This window comes from Neolamprologus multifasciatus, chromosome 2, assembly GCF_963576455.1.
Source record: "Neolamprologus multifasciatus chromosome 2, fNeoMul1.2, whole genome shotgun sequence".
In the NCBI taxonomy this organism is placed as follows: Eukaryota; Metazoa; Chordata; class Actinopteri; order Cichliformes; family Cichlidae; genus Neolamprologus; species Neolamprologus multifasciatus.
In genome coordinates, this window is record NC_140440.1 from 31,555,382 (window position 1) to 31,573,030 (window position 17,649).

Consider the following 17,649-nt stretch of genomic DNA (forward strand, 5'->3'; position numbering starts at 1 on the left):
CCTCACACACTGTGCGTGTCAGTCCATATCTTACTGGAAACTGCAGTCCGTTAAACCTCAATGTCTGCATCCTCTCATTTCCCATGCTTAGCCACGTGACTAACCACATGCACAATACGCTTTATTTAAAGATCTGCCAGTTAAAATATCCTGGTAGTCATTGGTACAATGCTTTATTTAGCATGAAGTGGGGAAAACAGGGCCTCTGTATTTTTAAGTTTGTTGAATTGTCATATAAAAATAAGGATGTACCTTCTGTCCTGTTCACTTTCAATAATGAATCAACAGTTTAAAGTTTACCAATCAGGTGCCACTTTGGGAGATTTCTGAATATGCACTTCTGTTGCTGATAAATCGATGCTGCTGGAAAACAAGTGTTGCCAGGGGAACTGGGATAAGCATCAACCAACCGTCGGATGCTAACATGGTCAGGTGAGTGCGGTAATGACCAATGACAGGACAGCACTCTCTGCTGTTACTGCAGTGGCAGGATGCTCCCTGGAACACAGCAAAATAGAGCTCAGTGAACAAGGAAATAGTGAACCCAAATCCACGTAAGCATAAAATCTAAACTTTTATTTCTGTATAAGAGTTTTTCTTACTTGAAGGTCTCAGTCTTAGAGCTCGGCTGAAGTATTTAGGTTGAATTTTACCCTCAGCATCACCTGCAGTCAACAGCACATCATTCTCAGACCAGAAGAACTTGATACCATCTGTAGAGACACATAAAACTAGTAGCATTGGTTCCTACACATATAGAGTAAAGGTAGATAATTGGACAGCAGCAATCGGGGTTTAATCTTACCAGCCAGTGCTTTGGGGACATCAATAAACACAGCTAGATCACAATCTTTCCTCATGCCTGGTGGGGAAAAAAATAACGCTGTAGTACAAACCTTCTGACAAGCTACTCTCCATCAAACTCACACGAGCATACCACTGATGATGCCGTCCTCCCCTGGCAAGCCTCGTGCCAGATGGATGTGTGTCCTCTTCATGCGGCTCAGGCCCTGCTGCTGGATGGAGCTCCAGTTTCTGAGGTAGGAGCCATGAACAGCCTCAGCAGGGCAGTCTGGAGAACCAGCCATGACCGCTTTCAGCTCCAGATCCACAACCTGACCGTGGAAACACAGCCAGGATAGCCACAGATTTACAAAGCTGCCTTAAATCTGGTAAAGAAAGGCATTCTGGTTACTATTGCTTTGTTTTCGTAATCAGTCATGGGCAGTTGATTAGTATCGGAGAAAATAGTGAGAGAAATTATTAAACTCAAGCCTAGTGAGAGTTTGACTGATCCCATGCTCAGCTGAAATGTCAACAACAAATGGCAGTCAAAAAATTTAAAAGGAAGATGAATTTATATGCAACATAGCCTCCAAGATATTCCCCATTGTTATTGGGCCTAAACCTAACATCAAATGCAAACGCTCGTGCAGGGTTTTTCCAGCATCAGTGGGGCATTTAGGAAGGCCTGACTACACATATAGTCATTATCAGTCTGCACACATTAAAAACAGCTACTCTGTGTATCCGTGTATTTTCCTGTAATTTAAGATTGTTAAAAATGTAATTTTGGGATTAATTCTAAGACACTGATACGCTGATATTCCAAAGACTCTATTTACATTGATTTATTACATTATTTTGGATAAAATGGAGTTTGTTTTACCATGTTGTAGGACTTCTTCCATGACAAGAATGCAAAGAAATAGAGTAACTTCTTCAAAATAGTCTTTGACTCACTAACACTCTCCCACACATACACATCTGCAGTATATAAGGCATAAATTGGTTATTTGACTAAAGCAAAGTCTGCATTTTCTGAGTTGCTTTTTGGTTGTATGTCCCAAAAGTATATAAATCACATTTTCATCATATTTTTCTAATCATTTGCTGATCAGCAAGAACAAACAAACAAACTGAATATTTACTGAATTCAGCATTTAGCTAGGAGATAATGCAATATAGCCAATGTGCTGACAACAGCAAGTATAAGCTTCTCAGAGTTTACAGGTGTTGACATGTCTTACAATTTTGTAACTCTCATTACCTGTACTGAATGACCCTGATTGGCCCGAATCTGCAGCCGGCCATCCTCAGGGTGGGTACAGAGCTTAAAGCGCTGCTTGTCATTTGTGGCCACAACTCTCTCAACGTCTTCCAACGAGTACGAGTGGAACTGCGGGTGAGCCAGGAGATCCTCCACAAACAGGAAGCCGTCTATATGTGAAGAGAGCTGTTATGACTATGGTCAAATTTCCCCTGTGGATGTTACAGCCCTGTGAGCAACAAGTTGTTTGTTTGAGGCACTGTTCCAATTTGGCAGCATTTTCTCTACAAATAATCCCAAAAACAGCAAAAGGATGTTAAAAAGTTCAATATTAAAATTAATAAAAATAAAAATAAATCTAAGGTCTGCATCTGCTATCAATATTATGACAACATCGTTAAATGGGATCTGTCCATAGGTGAAATTTCTCATATGGACATCAGAAATATGTATCAACCACTTTTTTAATTGCTTAAAATTGTTCAAACTACTTATTTCATATTGAATGCATAAGTCTTTTTGGTGTAACTGAAGTTTTTTACCCTTCTTGTTGTTTACATCAAGCAACGTGATTGTGATTAAGACAACTCTAGGTATTTCACCAGTGAGTGTTTTCTAAGGATGCATTCCAGCATCACATGTAGACAAAACACAATGAATCAAATTTATGAATGATAATAATCAGAGGTTCCTCTAGTTAGTTGGTACGAATCTCTGTGCGTCCTCAGACTTTCCCAATGCATAGTTTGTACATGCCTAAAGGAAAACATTATGTTCCTAGGCTCTGATCCTAGGAGCATAAGAAAGGGCTACAAGCACAAGCTCCATAGAGGCAGAAGACCAAAGTTGAAGACTGTGCAAAGGTGCTCCAGAGACACTCCAGCACATAGTAGAAAAAGGTAAGATGGTACCTGGGACAATATACACCAAGAGAAACAACCAAGTGGCTGGGATAGTATAAAGCAACATCTGTTCCACATATGGACTAGAAATCCCCAAGTCCTCATGGCAAACACTGCTGAAGGTGCTTGAAAATGGCAGGGCGAAGGCCCTGTGGGACTTCAAGTTCCAGACAGACAAGCAGCTGCTGGCCAACCAAACAGACATAGTGTTGGCTGACAAGGAGCAGAACACCGCAGCTGTGATAGATGTGGCAATCCCAGCGGACAGCAATATCAGAAAGAAGGAACACAAGAAAACAGAAGTACCAACAACAACTGGAGGAGACGCGGAATGTCCAAAGTGATCCCAGCAGTAAAAGGAGCAACAACCCTAAAACTCAACGAGCGGACCAGCAGATTTCAGGCACAACTTTAGTGTAAGTGCTTTTCTGTCTAACATTCACACACATTCATACTCTGATGCATCAGTGGATGAATGTGCCTTAGCAAGATACACATTGGGAACAACCAGGGATCAAACTACCAAACTTCTGATTAACAAATACACTACATCCTTATACACTAATTACCGGAACTGAGCAATGGCTGTAGCTCAATGTATAATACTGTACCAGCTGACCCTGCTCTGAGTCAGAGCTCCAAATTGTCTTGTTTAAAGCAGCTTCTTAATGTTAAGGAAACCAAATTTATGTTGGTTTACAGAAATCACCCTCAGATCTCAGATAATATTGGTAAGCATATCCAGCAGGAGACTTTGTGAAGAAAGTATTATACTACAAATACCTGGGTGAATGATATCATTTTCTTTAAAGGTCATATTGGGTACTCAGTAAAATGTTTATATCGGGTTTTATTTATTTTAAACTGTCCATCTTAATTTTGCTGTTAGGTAAACATATGTACAGGCTACATTTTTAAATGTCCTTTATAATGGTGACATTAATTACATGCAGGTTATCTCTATGTATCAGGGTCCTTTATGTTTTCAGTACACATCACTTGTCTTAGCCCTTAATAGTGGTGATTTAGGGCTTTTAATTATTTATTTGAACTGCAGAATGATTATAGTATGATTACACTGCCCACGTGGACAAGCTAAATGACTTCTGGAGAAAAGCTTTATGCTTAAATGAGACAAGGACTGAGCTAACTGACCACAATCACGAGGTATTTCTGGAGGTGTAAGTGTGAGGCTGGTTTTGATGCTCATTATAAGCGTTTGTGAACTTCCTGTGTGTAATTGCAGGTAATAATATGAAAATTTGCTACATTTTCAAATGAAAACTCCTTTAGAGTCCTTGCTAAATTTGCATCCCTACCAGTCTACCCCGCATTATCTGTGTTACCTAGATCTGACTGTAAGCAGCTCACCTGTACCCATTTGCAGACCCATCTGGCTGGCTCCATGGCGAAGTGCATAAGACATGGATTTAGAGAGGCGGACATCTCTGTCCTGGTAGTGGAAAAGGCATCACTTTCAGTAACATACACACACACTGAAATTTAGTTCTAATTATGTGGTTTAAATATAGGACCTAGACTTTACCATGCCAAAACCCTCATACTGCCTGTCATACAGCTAATACTATTAGATATTAAAAAGACGGGAAATTACCCCAATTGAAATGGTCTGTATTTATATAGCGCTTTACATATCCAGTCACCCACCCATTCACACACTGGTGATGGCAAACATTGTAGCCACAGCCACCCTGGGGCGCACTGACAGAGGCGAGGCTGCCGGACACTGGCGCCACCGGGCCCTCTGACCATCACCAGTAGGCAACGGGTGAAGTGTCTTGCCCAAGGACACAACGACCGAGACTGTCCAAGCCGGGGCTCGAACCGGCAACCTTCCGATTACAAGGCGAACTCGTAGGCCACGATCGACCTGAATGGGTCAACCAACTCTCACCTCTCCACCACGGTGTCCTCCCCTTCCTCTTCCGCCTCTTCCTCCCCTTCCTCCCCCTTCTTTGGCACTGTCCATGAACGCACAGGCAGCTCAGCTTTTCAGACCTCGTTTTGCAGCTGTTGTATGATAAATTTCACTGGTTTTAATTCTGCGAAACGTTGCATAGGATAATATTTGTTGTCAGTGCATTGCGCGTAGCATTTTGGCTTGCTCTCGCTTCCTGTGTGTTCCCGTTCTCCGCTTGCAGGTGGCACTGTGACGGGCAGTGCTCCGGTAATTCGGCACCACAGAGGAAAAGCGTTTGTTTTTTTTTCTTTCGTTTTTTTTCTTTTTTTTGTCCTGAAGGAAAACATCACTCAGACAGACAGCTGCTGTCTGAGTGGCTGCAGGTAAGAAAATGTTCAGGACACCCACCAAAAACAATGACGCACTCAAGAATAGAAACGATAGTTTCCGTCCGTGGTAAATAAGAACCTATTTGGTAAATAAACAGTAGGGACTGTCCGGATACTCCTGGTGCTGGAACTGAACACAGAACCTGAGCTAACTTGGCTAACTAATGCTAGCATCGTTGAGCTTGGGTTACCTGATTTTCTCGCTGGGCAGCAGGGCGGATTTCTGAAAAGTGTACGCTTTCAGTCGTGCTTCTTCTTCTCCTGTTTGTGTGAAACGTCCCATGTTACAGATTGAGCTCGTGGATGAAGAGATCTGCCAGCGGACCGAAGAATTCGAGCAGGTCACCATGGAAACCTAATGTTAGCAAAGTTAAAGCTGGACGGCTGTTTAAAGTCTTACCTGCCATTAAACAGCGCCGAAAGACGGAAACACGAATAGTTTGCCGTGAGTCTTTTATTTTATCTCTCTCTCTCTCGATATATGGTGATAGCCACTTTAACCTTTTGCTCCAAATAATCAATTTCCAATTTTAAAAATAGCTTCTCTCTTTTTTATTTATTGCCGTATTTACTGGTATAATGATTTAAAAACAACAACAAAAAACTGCATAACTGTATAAATCTTGCACTAGCAATTCTGACCTCGGCATTATCCAGTGTCTGTTCTGGAAAAGTAATGTATCTTGGTGCACAATTAGATGAGACCTGTCATTATTCAACAGTTATCGTTTATATGGAACAATGTCAGAAAACATATAATATATTTTGTTAGTAAGTAATTAGGAAATGTTTGTGTTGTTTTTAGCTGTAGTGTCCCCCTATGATTTCTCTACAGATAGTCTTATAAAATATTATTAGATGTTTATCTAAGCATTAACATTAATTTATCTAAAGAGTACATTTAAAAAAATCACACTGTTACTGTTTCACCCTAGTCACTCAGAGAAAATAAGTTAATTAACTTAGTTAGGTTATTGTGCTTTATTTTGTGCATAGGTGACATGTTGTCTTCCTATAAAGCAGACATGTCATAAATGCTTTATTACACACTGTGATAACTATAATCTGTTTCCAGCTTTGAGGACATTTTAAACATTTTCCAGTGCACAATATTTACCTACAGTTATCCCACAAGAACAGATTCTCTTTTTGTATAATTGTGCTTTGCTTTATTGTATTGTGATTCAGTATAGTTTCATACAGAAGCTTTCACTTGTAGGGGTTAAACACATCTCTCCCTGTCTCTTTTGCTCAGGTGATGGAGTTTCCTCAGCATTCCCAGCAGCTGCTGTCCGCCCTGCGGTCTCAGCGCCAGCGGGGCTTCCTCTGTGACTGCACCGTCCTGGTGGGCTCATCCCGTTTCCTGGCTCACCGGGCTGTTTTGGCCTCCTGCTCGCCATTCTTCCATATGTTCTATTCAGACTCTCCAGGAGGAAACAGCACCAGCAGCTCTGTCACACTCGACAGTGACATTGTCACATCAGCTGCATTTGGCTTGCTCTTGGACTTTGTCTATGAAGGAGTGCTGCAGCTTGAAGAGTCACCTCCAGTGGAGGACGTATTGGCAGCTGCAAGCTTTCTACACATGAATGAGGTGGTAAGAGTTTGCAAGAGGCGGCTGCAGAGACGAGGGCCTCTGGCTGAGGCAGACAGCACACGCTCTGAAGAGAGTGCTGGTTCGAGGAAGGAAATAGAGACACGTAGGGAGGATGGGGGTGACCGTGGAGCAGAGCCCATGGTGGCCGTGGCATCAGATCACTCAAATCCAGTCACCATAGCTGCACCACTGTTATCAGCATCCATGGTGGCAGAGAGGCACCATGTGGAGACTGTGAATTCTGAACAAAGGACTGGTGGGGGGTTATCAGAGGCACGAGTTCAGACTCCTTTGAGCCCCGATCTCGCCGATACTACCCAGCCAGGCATGGATGGCCCTCCTCTGCCCCCAGGTGGAGAGCTGGTGCAAGGCTTCATCACAGGCCAGTCTGCCCCTGCTCCTGGAGGTCACATCAGGATGGGGGCTGTGCATCAAGGAGAATGCACAGCACTCTGTAGTCCTTGTAGCACCACTGAGACATGCAGGTAGATAAATTGTTGATTTACAGACAGAAAATAAGGAAAAACAAGAACATTTAAATTGCAGCATACATTACTTAATTCTGTTCTATAATTATTTAGTGTTTTCTTTAATTCCGTTTCATAATCAGATGTTTTTAAGGGTGTAAGGACACATATATATTAGGGGTGCAACGATACACAAAATTCACGTTTCGGTTTGATACTTTGGTGTCAAGGTATGATATTTTTTCGATACAAAAAAAAAATGTTCATGCTTTTTTAATTTGTCATTTATTAAAATTATAAATTTATATTTTAACTCAAACGTACAGTTTTTAAATTGAATGTTACTGAAACAACAAAGGGATAAAATAATAAATCTATCTGATTGAGAAATCACTCATCTTTGGAAAAGAGAGTTTATTACAGAGAAATGGCTCTTTCCAAAATAAAAGCTATACTATACACTTCTTCTGGGGTATACTCTCAACAGCATATTAAACATATCAGGTCCCCATAAGGAGAATCACGGCTGTCTAAATGACTCGGGTAAAGTTTGTAGCATGCGTGCTTGTTGTTTTTGTCTGCTTCCACTTGTCTTTGCACTAGGATGATGTTGGCGTAAATGTGCAGTCATATACATTTTGTTCCCACTAGTGCTGTCAGCGTTAATCTGAAATGACGTTAACGCCATAATAAGGCAAATCTCCGTTAACGAGCTACCGCAGATCGCCCCCAGCGTGGGGCTGGAAGGCGTCAACGTGTTAACAAGCTAACTGCGCTAACACACTAGTTCCTACCTATTGAGCATTGTGTGGCACATCCGACATACTGTTTTACTTTTGTCCATGACGCGCTTACCTTCAGGGTCATACTTCACATGAAGACCAAAATAGTTCCAAAGGCCAGATCTGAATGAGGGTGGGGGAGGTTCAATTTGCCATGTTGCAACGAGCTTAGCTTCTGTCTTGCTAGCTTGCGCTGCGCTCAGTGGATCTGTGCTCGACAGTGCAGCCTAGGCGGAGTAATCGAACGCAGATCCACTGAGCTCTCAACACAGACAGCATCGTCAGAAGAAAAGTTGATAAAATAAATTAAAAATTTTGTATTATTCGATACATATGCGTACCAAACCGAAAGCACTGTATCGAACAGTTCAATATCGATATCGTTGCACCCCTAATATATATATATATATATATATATATATATATATATATATATATAAACAACAGGAGAAGTAAAGTAAAATCTGATTTCAATACAGCCTTCTCTGAGAGGACATATGATCATTATTTAGATTAAACCATAAGAAATTGAACATTCTTATTTCTTGTTATTAAAAGGCTTTGTATCTTCCTTTTTATTTTTCAGCATTAACCAGCAGCCTTCCTCCTCATCTCCTTCTTCTCTGGTCCCAGTGAGCCAGGCTGCTGGTCGCTCACTGGTTGCTGTTCTCCAGTCAGAATCCAGTGCACATCCTGATAAACCGCAACTCCCACGCAATGGCTCTTTAGGGGAACCCTCAGTGACTGATGACAGAAGTACATTAGGCAAAGGACAGCAGATGGTTATGTTGATCCAAGCATCAGCTCTGACCTCACATTTACAATTAAGCGCACCAAAGACGCTGTCCCGGCATGCGCCTCCACAGATCCGAATTCAGAGTGCCATATCGCTTCAAACCCAGAGCTCAGAATCCCTCGCTGCTGCTCCTCCTCCTCAGAGACAAATGCTTAAAGGACCTGAGGGGGGCACTGGAGCTTCATCTAATACTAAAAATCACCCTCTAATGGGGACAGATAGGAGAGGCAATGATGGAGAGAATGTGAAAGTCAAAGTGGAGGCCATTGTTATATCAGATGAAGAGCTAGAGGAGGAGAAAGAGGAAAGCAGAGAGAGAGAACCCGTGATGGAAGTTGACGATGACTTTGAAGATGACATCCAGGAAGAAGATCTGAACAGCCCTCAGTTTCTCTCTTCTCACCCACAGGGCTTCTTACAATTGACCTCCCAAATAAATGATTACTCCTTCCCCCTCTCTCCCTCCTCCTCCTCCTCTGGGGCTGGACCTTCCTCCCACGATGCTTCTAACTTCACTGCATCCCTCATTCCTCCATCCAAATCTCAGCAGCATTCCGACCCTGTTGCATACTTCCAGGAGCTCCAGGACTCTGTAGGAAACTTCGTAGAGGACGTACCAACGTGTGGTGTCTGTGGAAAAACTTTCTCGTGCACCTACACGCTGAGACGCCACGCCATTGTGCACACACGGGAGCGGCCGTATGAGTGTCGCTACTGCTACCGAAGCTACACACAATCGGGCGATCTGTACCGACACATTCGCAAAGCGCATGACCTCACGCTGCCAGCCAAACGCAGCAAAGCAGACACAGAGTCCTCTCTGCCAGCGCAGCCACCACCACCTCCACCTCTTAGCTAACACAGACACCTTTCGCTTCCACAACAAAATGTACAGTATGTACATTTTCTCAAAGACCATACTGTTTGGTATGTAATCTGGACCAACCACCTTTCCTCTCTTTATTCTCTTCATAGCTGCCTTCACTTCCTCCTTACTAATCCTCTACATTTCCTGATTCACTATCTTTTGTCTGTCCTCTTCTTTGATTTTTTAATTCATCAGCTTCTTACAGTACTCCTTCCATCTGCTCACCACATGTTTCATTCATCAGTATGTTTCCATCTCTCTTTGTCCTTAATCACTCTAAAGCTGAGTTTATGGTCCAACAAAGAGAGTGTGTTTGCTGTCCGCTGGCCGTTTAGGCGTTGCCCGTATACCTGCAGAGAGCTCCGTTGTCATATGGAGGCAGTGTACAAAGTATGTGGTGCAACCGGTCTGTGAGACACTTTTGCTTGTGCTGTTGTTAATCCATCAGCATACATACAGCATTTATAACATACAAAAGAGCTGAAGTGAAGCAGAGTGTTAAAACAGTAAAAAGTTGTCAACTGCAGCCACTGCCTGTTCTGTATTTTTCACCCCGAATGGAAAGATGTACGCAGACAAACACATTTTTGGGACCATAAATTACGCTTAGCCTGCTGCACATATTTTCCAATCTCTATCTAGCTACTTATCTGCTCAATTTATGAACTTTTGTTTCAGGTAATCCTAGATGTATAACCTGTTTTGTCCCAGAAGGTTGGTTCTGTTCATCTGGATGTAGCATTTTCAATGGGAGAATCGTTTCGTCACTCACCGATTATCTTCTTCAGTCTCAGCTGACTGCAGGTTTCCCCAACCTTATAAACAGTACATTATACATTGCACAATAACAGAACAAGCTCACTGAATGAGCAATGGGTTGTAAGGTCACTTCCTTGATTATTAATATGCAAATTGTCCTGACCATTGATCAACATCCACTGATCAAAGACCACTGATCAATGGCCACGAGTACCGTTCACAGAGTTGGGGAATAGCTGCATTGTGAGATCACGAAATATGTACCGTTGGCCCCCTCCTCGATTCAGAGATGGTCTTTCGATTTTCACCTAAATTTAGCTTTCTTTAGGCGCCTTCCCAGTTTTGACAAATGTCTAATAACCACATTTACCTAGGGCCTTCTTGACGTGATGTTCTTCTGCTTCCCGGGCGCTGTGTCTGTGGGGATGGTGTTCACTCTATGTTGAAGCATCCTGATGACACCAAGTTTGTGCTCCAGTGGATGATGAGAGTCAAACCTTAAATACTGATCTGTATGCGTAGGTTTACGGTACACATTAGCTTTTAAATGTCCCCCATTACTGATGGAAATCTCACAGTCTAAGAAGGCTAACCTGTCAGTTTTTGTATCGTCCCTGGTGAACTCCATAATGACATCCCTCACCTTATCAACAAAATCCAAGGTGTTATGGATGCGGTGTTCAGAGCTGTCTACCAATGGGTGAGTTGATCATACAGACAATTGGTCTTGAAGGTGCACCCTGTTTATGCGTCTTCGGCAAACCGTAAAGACTTGGTGTTGATTCCCCTATAGCTTGTCATATGAGGTCCGGTCAATAGCGTTGTCTTGTTCTAACTGCTTCAGACAATCTACCACCCTCTTCCTGTAGCCACTTCCTGGGTCTCGTTTGAGGGGTTTATAAGTATTTTTGTCACTGAGCAGTGACAGCATGTTCTCATGATAGTCTTTCTGGTTTGGCAAGACCGTGCACCCACCTCGTCTGCTGGAAGGATGATAATGTTATTGTCATTACTAAGTGATGTGAGTGCCTTCCTCTCCTCCATGCTGATGTTAGATGCTGGGGGCTTTGCATTGCTGAGACAGGCTGGAACTCTGTAGTTGTTCTGCTTCCAAGTCTGCAATGTTGTTGTTGTCGAATTGCTGTTTCTGTGACTGTGATCAGTTCCACTAGTGGGATTTGTCTCGGCGTCACAGCAAAGTTCAAACCTTTTGCAAGAATGTTTTTCTCTGGTTGGGTGAGTTGTCTGTCAGACAAATTTTTCACCCACTTGTCCACATCTTTGTTGTGGAATTCTTCTCTCTTCTGGCTGCTGGGGACACTCTCTGTATTTTGCTGTCGTTTCCGACGCATAAACAAGTAAGTCAAACTTCCTTTGTTGTCTGGTCTTAGACTTCTCATGCTGTGCTAGACGAGCCTTCTCAGTGAATTCAAGCACCTTTTTAAGAGTATTCTCATCTAGAAGCATTGTAAGTCAGCTAAGACTGAAGAAGTCACTTGGATGAGTGACAAAACGTTTCTCCCATTGAAAACGCTACGTTCAGATGAACAGAATCAACCTTTTGGGATTTACTTACCTGGATGATTGAGCATCCATCAAGACCTAATCTATTTTGGATTCTTTTTTTTTAACACACATTACCCAAATCAGTTCTTACCTCCGCAGTTGCCTGTCTAACTTGCATTCATACTTGATTCTGCTTACTTTTAAAATATTAATACAGTTAAAATTGAAATCTGATGGTTAAAAGTTCTCTAAAGCACCCTTTTAAACTTACCACGTAGTTACCTCTGTATGTCTCACGTGTTAACTCGAACTTTAGAGCTCAGTTTACCCACTGGCCAGTGGTGGAAATTAGGACCCGACACTGGCCAAATGTCTGTAAATTTATGAAGTGGTGTGTAAATTTGAACAATGCACAAGCCACCGTTGCGGGTTTAAATTTGAACAGAAAAAACTACAATCAATTTGCACTACTGACGTTTCGCGGGCAACAATGCATCTAAATTGCTGCTAATCTGCTGTAAATGCCATTATGCGATCTGAGCAGGTACTAAAATGTGACGTCTGTCGGTAGCGTCACTCAATGAGTCATGAGAGCGTTGCGTTCGCGAAAATTGAAACCACCATTTTTGAAACCCAGCAGCAGGGGAAATGGCTACAAAAACAACTCTGTGGTCCCCAATAAAGTTGCAGGGTTTTCTGACGCATTGCTGTGATGACAACCACGCAGGTTAGGTAGTACTGATTTGTAATGGAAAACCAGTCGATCTGAGTTGAGTCCCATGGCGAATCAATCCGAGTAGGTACTAATGGAAAAGGGGGATCTAGATGAGGGAGGAAAAATCGATCAGTAACATTTGCAATGTGGCGTTATATTTCTGGAGTCAATATAACGCCACATTGCAAATGTTACACACAAAAAATAAAAATCGTGGCTGGTTAAATGTTTGAGTGGCTGAGAGAAAATTTCCCACCCCTGCCACTGACTGACTTTTATATCTCTCACAGATACCCCAACTTTCCTTTTTTTGGAAATTTGATCCCAATCTTACCCACACATATTGGTACTTCTTTCATTCACAAATCTAATCTGTTTAATGTTCACTGTTGTCTACTGCAGCCCTGGAACAGATTTGATAGCTGTACTATTGTGTACCCTTTGTAATATTAAGTGACACTTTGCACCCAAGTTTGTAATTTTAAATATCTTCAGCATTGTTGCATCAAAGATGTATGTTTGTTAAAATTATCAGAAGAGATGAAAAAGATATCTAAAAATATTAGTCATGTGACATGCTATACCACTTAACTCAAAACAAACACAAAGGTTTTATTTTTTTATTTGTTAAATTTGTATGACTGCTCTTTCAGTGCCAGAAACAGTTGATTTTTGTGCCATTTTATAGCACCTAATGTGAGCTCGAACTGTTTTGAAGTCACTTTGTCAATACCTGCCTCGTTTCTTTCTCTTGTTTTCATTTCCTTCCTCTTTATCTCTAATGCAGTAAGTGTCAAATGAGGAACATAGAGTAACTGATCCAGAAATACTGAAGTTGCATCTGAAAATAATAGAAATGGATAAAGGTGTTAAATTAACTTTTTTATTTCCAGTGACCTGCACAGGATTGGATTTTACATTGTAGTTTACTGCAAGTTATGCTCTCAGCTCTGTGCATGTCCGGTCGTAACTTCTGCGTCTTATCACCACACATTTCAGACTTTGTTTGACATTGTTCATCAGATACAATCAAATGTTGTCAAGGAGACAAAACCCTGAACACTCCTGGCCAACATTTCTTGATTAGCTAACAGGTTGATTAATTCTCAGTTTTACTTCTGTAATTTTACAGAAAAGCATATTGTCTCAAGTGCTTGAAAAGAAGGCAGCTGGACTTCTTTATGTTCTTCTTGCCTCTCATCCAAGAGGCTTCATCAGCTGTCTGAGACAGCTGATTGACTGTCTTAGTGGGGACTGTATCCTTGGAGGTGGACCTGAGGGTCATTTACGCATTTGCAATGAATAGTTTTCAAGCACTTGAAACTACCATGACTGAGAACCACCACAGTATCGACACACTTGAACACATGCGGTTTTCTGCCTTCTGTTTAAACTTTAAGTTAATGTTAAACACTCTTTCATTCTGCACCACCTTAAGTGTATTTGTATGACAGCTGCTGTGTGTCGTTATTACCATACTGTTATCATATCATAATTGCAGTTAATACATATTAGAGGGTTTTATAGTAGCCAGTCTACAGAATCTAAATGTGCCCTTGTGAATAAACAGTGCTGAGTAGAACGTGCCACATGAACATGGTAATTTTTCAGTGAATAAAACATTGCACACTTTGGTCAGTCACTTTTATTCTATTTTTTTTTTTGTTCACTAGAAAAAAATACGTCATTAAGGATATATACAAAGGTTGCGTAACTTATTGCTGTGCAAAAGCAACACTTACTGAAAATATTTCTTAAGCCTTTCCACCAGTTATCATGAATAACTAGCAAGCGGCGCATTTCATATGTAAAATGCTGAAGAGACATCAGGCGGCCTCTTCAGTCTTCTACTGGAGCGTGGATCTGTGAAGAGACAAAATATCAGGACAAACCTGCAAATATCTGAAAATATTTCTGTCTGTGTCTTTTGTATTTTCATCAGTTGAATTAAACACGGTTCCTCCACCAAAGAGAATGAGCCTCAACTGAGGTTGAGGCTCATGAGGTTGAGGTTGAGGTTGAGTTTACAAGAAAACGTCCAGATTGATATTTATGAAACCCGGTGAACATGTACTGAATAGCCACAGATGGAAATGTAATATAGATCCAGGAAATAACTGGTAATTAACTCAGAACAGCAGCTTCAAGCAACAACTGGTATTACATGCTTAATTTCTTGTAGGATGTGATTTAAGGTGACTGAATAGTATATGAACCTGCTCCAAAATACACCCAAACTTGTTTGGGTCATATTTCACCAAAAAAGCACACATTATTTATGTTAAATGTATTACATATTAATTACTAGGAGACAAAGATTGGTTTGATCTTGGATTAATGGATCCAAGAGGGGGAAAAAACAACTCACTGCCTCAGCCAAATCAGGCCAATCCATTGCCATCACAATAGTATCGTCTGAATTAGGAGGTGTTTCCAGGTTCCAGTAGGTCATTTTGTCAAATACGGAGGATACTTTCACTGTCCTGTCCTGAAAACACACATAAACACAAGTTACAAAAACCTCATCTACGCATCTGATTTTATGAAATAGTTAGTGCTTGGACCCACATCTCCAGTGGTATTTACCTCCTGGTCTGAGCCGGGTTTGTTGATCTCTTTCAGTACCAGCCCCGTGTAGCCCTGCGGACAGCTGATCTCCTGCCCCTTTAACCCACGTCCCCTGAATGACACTGACTTATCTGCAATGTGAAAGGAAAAAACAAAACAAAGCATTGGGGATTCTTGATGTGTGCTGTGTAATGCGCAGTTTTCTTTCCTAAAGCACCTACTTGTCGCCTCCAGTCTGTCTAAACTGATCCTGTAAGGCTTTAACTCACTCTCATAAGTCTTCGCATAACATCTCACTTTTAAAGTTTTTGAATTGTTTAAAATCTTGGTTCTCACTTTTATGGCCTTACAGGTTGAGGCCCCCACATATTTTGTCAAACTACTCCACTTGTGTTCTCAAGTCCTTAGGTAGGGGTCTTCTTGTGATTCTGCAAATCCATTTGAAAACTAAATATGATAGTGACTTCCAAACCTCCAAAACTAGGGAATAGTTTACCACTTTCTACACACACCCTTGACTCTGTGGCATCCATTATAATGAAGCTTAAAACTCATCTGTTTAGACAGACATTCGGGTAGTGTTCATATGTGTCCACTTTGCTTTAGCATATGCTGGTTTTTGCGCTTTGTTAGTGTTTTCTGTCTCAAAAAGGACAATAAAGCTACATTTTTATTACTTACTTAAGTGTTAAATAGCAACTCACTTTAACTAAAAATTCCCAAGAATTCTTAAAAACCATTCCACTTTTACCCCCAAAACAAATTAATCATATCAGAAACAGCAGTTATTCAAAAAGCTGCAAAACAGTTTAAAACCAGGATACTGGCAGCTGTTTGCTTTATTTACACATTTAGTGATCTTTTATCTCTACATTTTTATCTGTCCACTGTGGATTAATCCATATTAGCAGATATCAAAAGATTTTGTGTTTACCTTGTTTCTGGTCTTTGGTGGTAGCAGTGAAGTATTGGTTGACCTGTGCTGGCCCATTGTGTTCAATCTCACATGGCATGAGGTGGACTGGAGCTTGGGGTGCCTGTCCCACTGATGATGCACAAAGTCGAATAACACTGGAATTACAGGACATCCTGCAGCCAGGAGACAGAAGAAAAAAGAAAGTACATTTTTAGTTTTTAATTTAACCTCAGTCTCTTTTATCAAACACAGTCACAGACTACAAAAAAAGGAAAAAAAATTGTATGTGAGACAAACTGAGCGACAAAGTTTAGCCTTTAATGTGAGTGTTTTTCTGCAATTAAAATGATTTTTCAACTGCAGATGTCACTTTAGGTTCACAATAGTAGGTTTTTTTTTAGCTCTTATGTCCAGCAAACTAGTGTACTCAAAAATAAAACAAACAATGAATCATCTGCAATTGATTCAGAACTCATGGTGACTTTAATGTTATTCCACCTGTTTACAGCTTTTTCTATTGTTCTGCCAGCCTACTTGTCTGATTGTCTGTCAACCATAACTATCTGTCAGAACTTCAGCTATGTAATCCATGCATCACAGCACAGAATGAAACTTTTTGGTGGACAGCTTTCAGTCTGCCTGAGTATCTGAGAGCAGCCAAAAGTAATACTTACTTTAAAACAATATTTTTTTCTGGCTTTCGATGAGAATAGTTATTTGTTGATCTCCATTTTTCATACACAGAATACGTCAAACTCAAAGGGAGCATGTTTTCCAAAGAATCCCAGAGAAAAAAATAATTCCTATTAAATACCATACAACATGCAATAAAAGTCTTACATTTATTTAAAAGACATATATCTCCACCCTTACCTTTCTGCAGTTTTCCAAACGTGAAACGTTAAACTGGATCTTTTCCGGTAAACAACAAACACAGCTTGTGATTGGACAAAACCTTCTTCTTCTACGCCAGAAGGTATTTTGGCGGGTTTTTTCTGCTCAGCCCCAGAATAGCGCCTCTTCCCGGTGAAGCTCGATCACAACGATTTTCCAAGGCTTGTAGCTTTTGTGTTTTCGCCCTTGAACTGTGAATCACACTCGCACCTCTAGATATGAGGTAGTTAGCCGTATCCTTTTTAGTTATTTATTTATCTATTTGGTGGGGGGTTAAACACCTGTCTTTGTAATTTGGCTTTCTATTTGAAGTGAAATTAGCGGCCAACTCAATTGCTTCGATTTTAAAGGTTTAATTTAAAAAAAAAAAAAAACACGTTCATTCCCAGTTTTCATATAATATAAGTCTTTGTATTTTATTATGTACGTATATATATATACATATATTATATGTCTGCATAATATCATATATAACATAATAAAGTAATTATTACATAATTATTAACATACATAAATACA

The 17,649-nt window shown here is 40.9% G+C and overlaps 3 protein-coding genes across 6 annotated transcripts; 1 reads left to right on the forward strand and 2 right to left on the reverse strand.

Moving 5' to 3' along the window:
* Positions 1-159: 159 nt before the first annotated feature.
* On the reverse strand, positions 160-5,611 carry trpt1 (tRNA phosphotransferase 1). Of its 3 annotated transcripts, none has more exons than XM_085172529.1 (7): positions 5,454-5,611; positions 4,868-4,983; positions 2,051-2,220; positions 938-1,115; positions 806-862; positions 603-665; positions 160-498 (listed from the first exon to the last, which is right to left on the reverse strand). In XM_085172529.1, exons 1-7 carry the CDS (start codon positions 5,609-5,611, stop codon positions 476-478), a joined length of 765 nt encoding a protein of 254 aa, XP_085028655.1. In that variant the 3' UTR covers positions 160-475. The 3 variants fall into 3 exon arrangements, with proteins under 3 accessions (XP_085028655.1, XP_085028652.1, XP_085028665.1); XM_085172526.1 differs by having other exon boundaries at positions 603-713; XM_085172539.1 differs by lacking the exon at positions 5,454-5,611 and adding an exon at positions 4,324-4,405 and having other exon boundaries at positions 603-713.
* Positions 5,589-14,394, forward strand: zbtb3 (zinc finger and BTB domain containing 3). 2 transcript variants are annotated; one of them, XM_085172464.1, is made up of 3 exons: positions 5,589-5,707; positions 6,518-7,344; positions 8,695-14,394. In XM_085172464.1, exons 2-3 carry the CDS (start codon positions 6,521-6,523, stop codon positions 9,761-9,763), a joined length of 1,893 nt encoding a protein of 630 aa, XP_085028590.1. In that variant the 5' UTR covers positions 5,589-5,707; positions 6,518-6,520; the 3' UTR covers positions 9,764-14,394. The 2 variants fall into 2 exon arrangements, with proteins under 2 accessions (XP_085028590.1, XP_085028598.1); XM_085172472.1 differs by having other exon boundaries at positions 8,698-14,394.
* A 38-nt stretch (positions 14,395-14,432) lies between these two features.
* On the reverse strand, positions 14,433-17,219 carry rnaseh2c (ribonuclease H2, subunit C). The gene is made up of 5 exons (XM_085172556.1): positions 17,110-17,219; positions 16,255-16,409; positions 15,339-15,451; positions 15,121-15,240; positions 14,433-14,615 (listed from the first exon to the last, which is right to left on the reverse strand). Exons 2-5 carry the CDS (start codon positions 16,406-16,408, stop codon positions 14,592-14,594), a joined length of 411 nt encoding a protein of 136 aa, XP_085028682.1. The 5' UTR covers position 16,409; positions 17,110-17,219; the 3' UTR covers positions 14,433-14,591.
* Between the last annotated feature and the right edge of the window lie 430 nt (positions 17,220-17,649).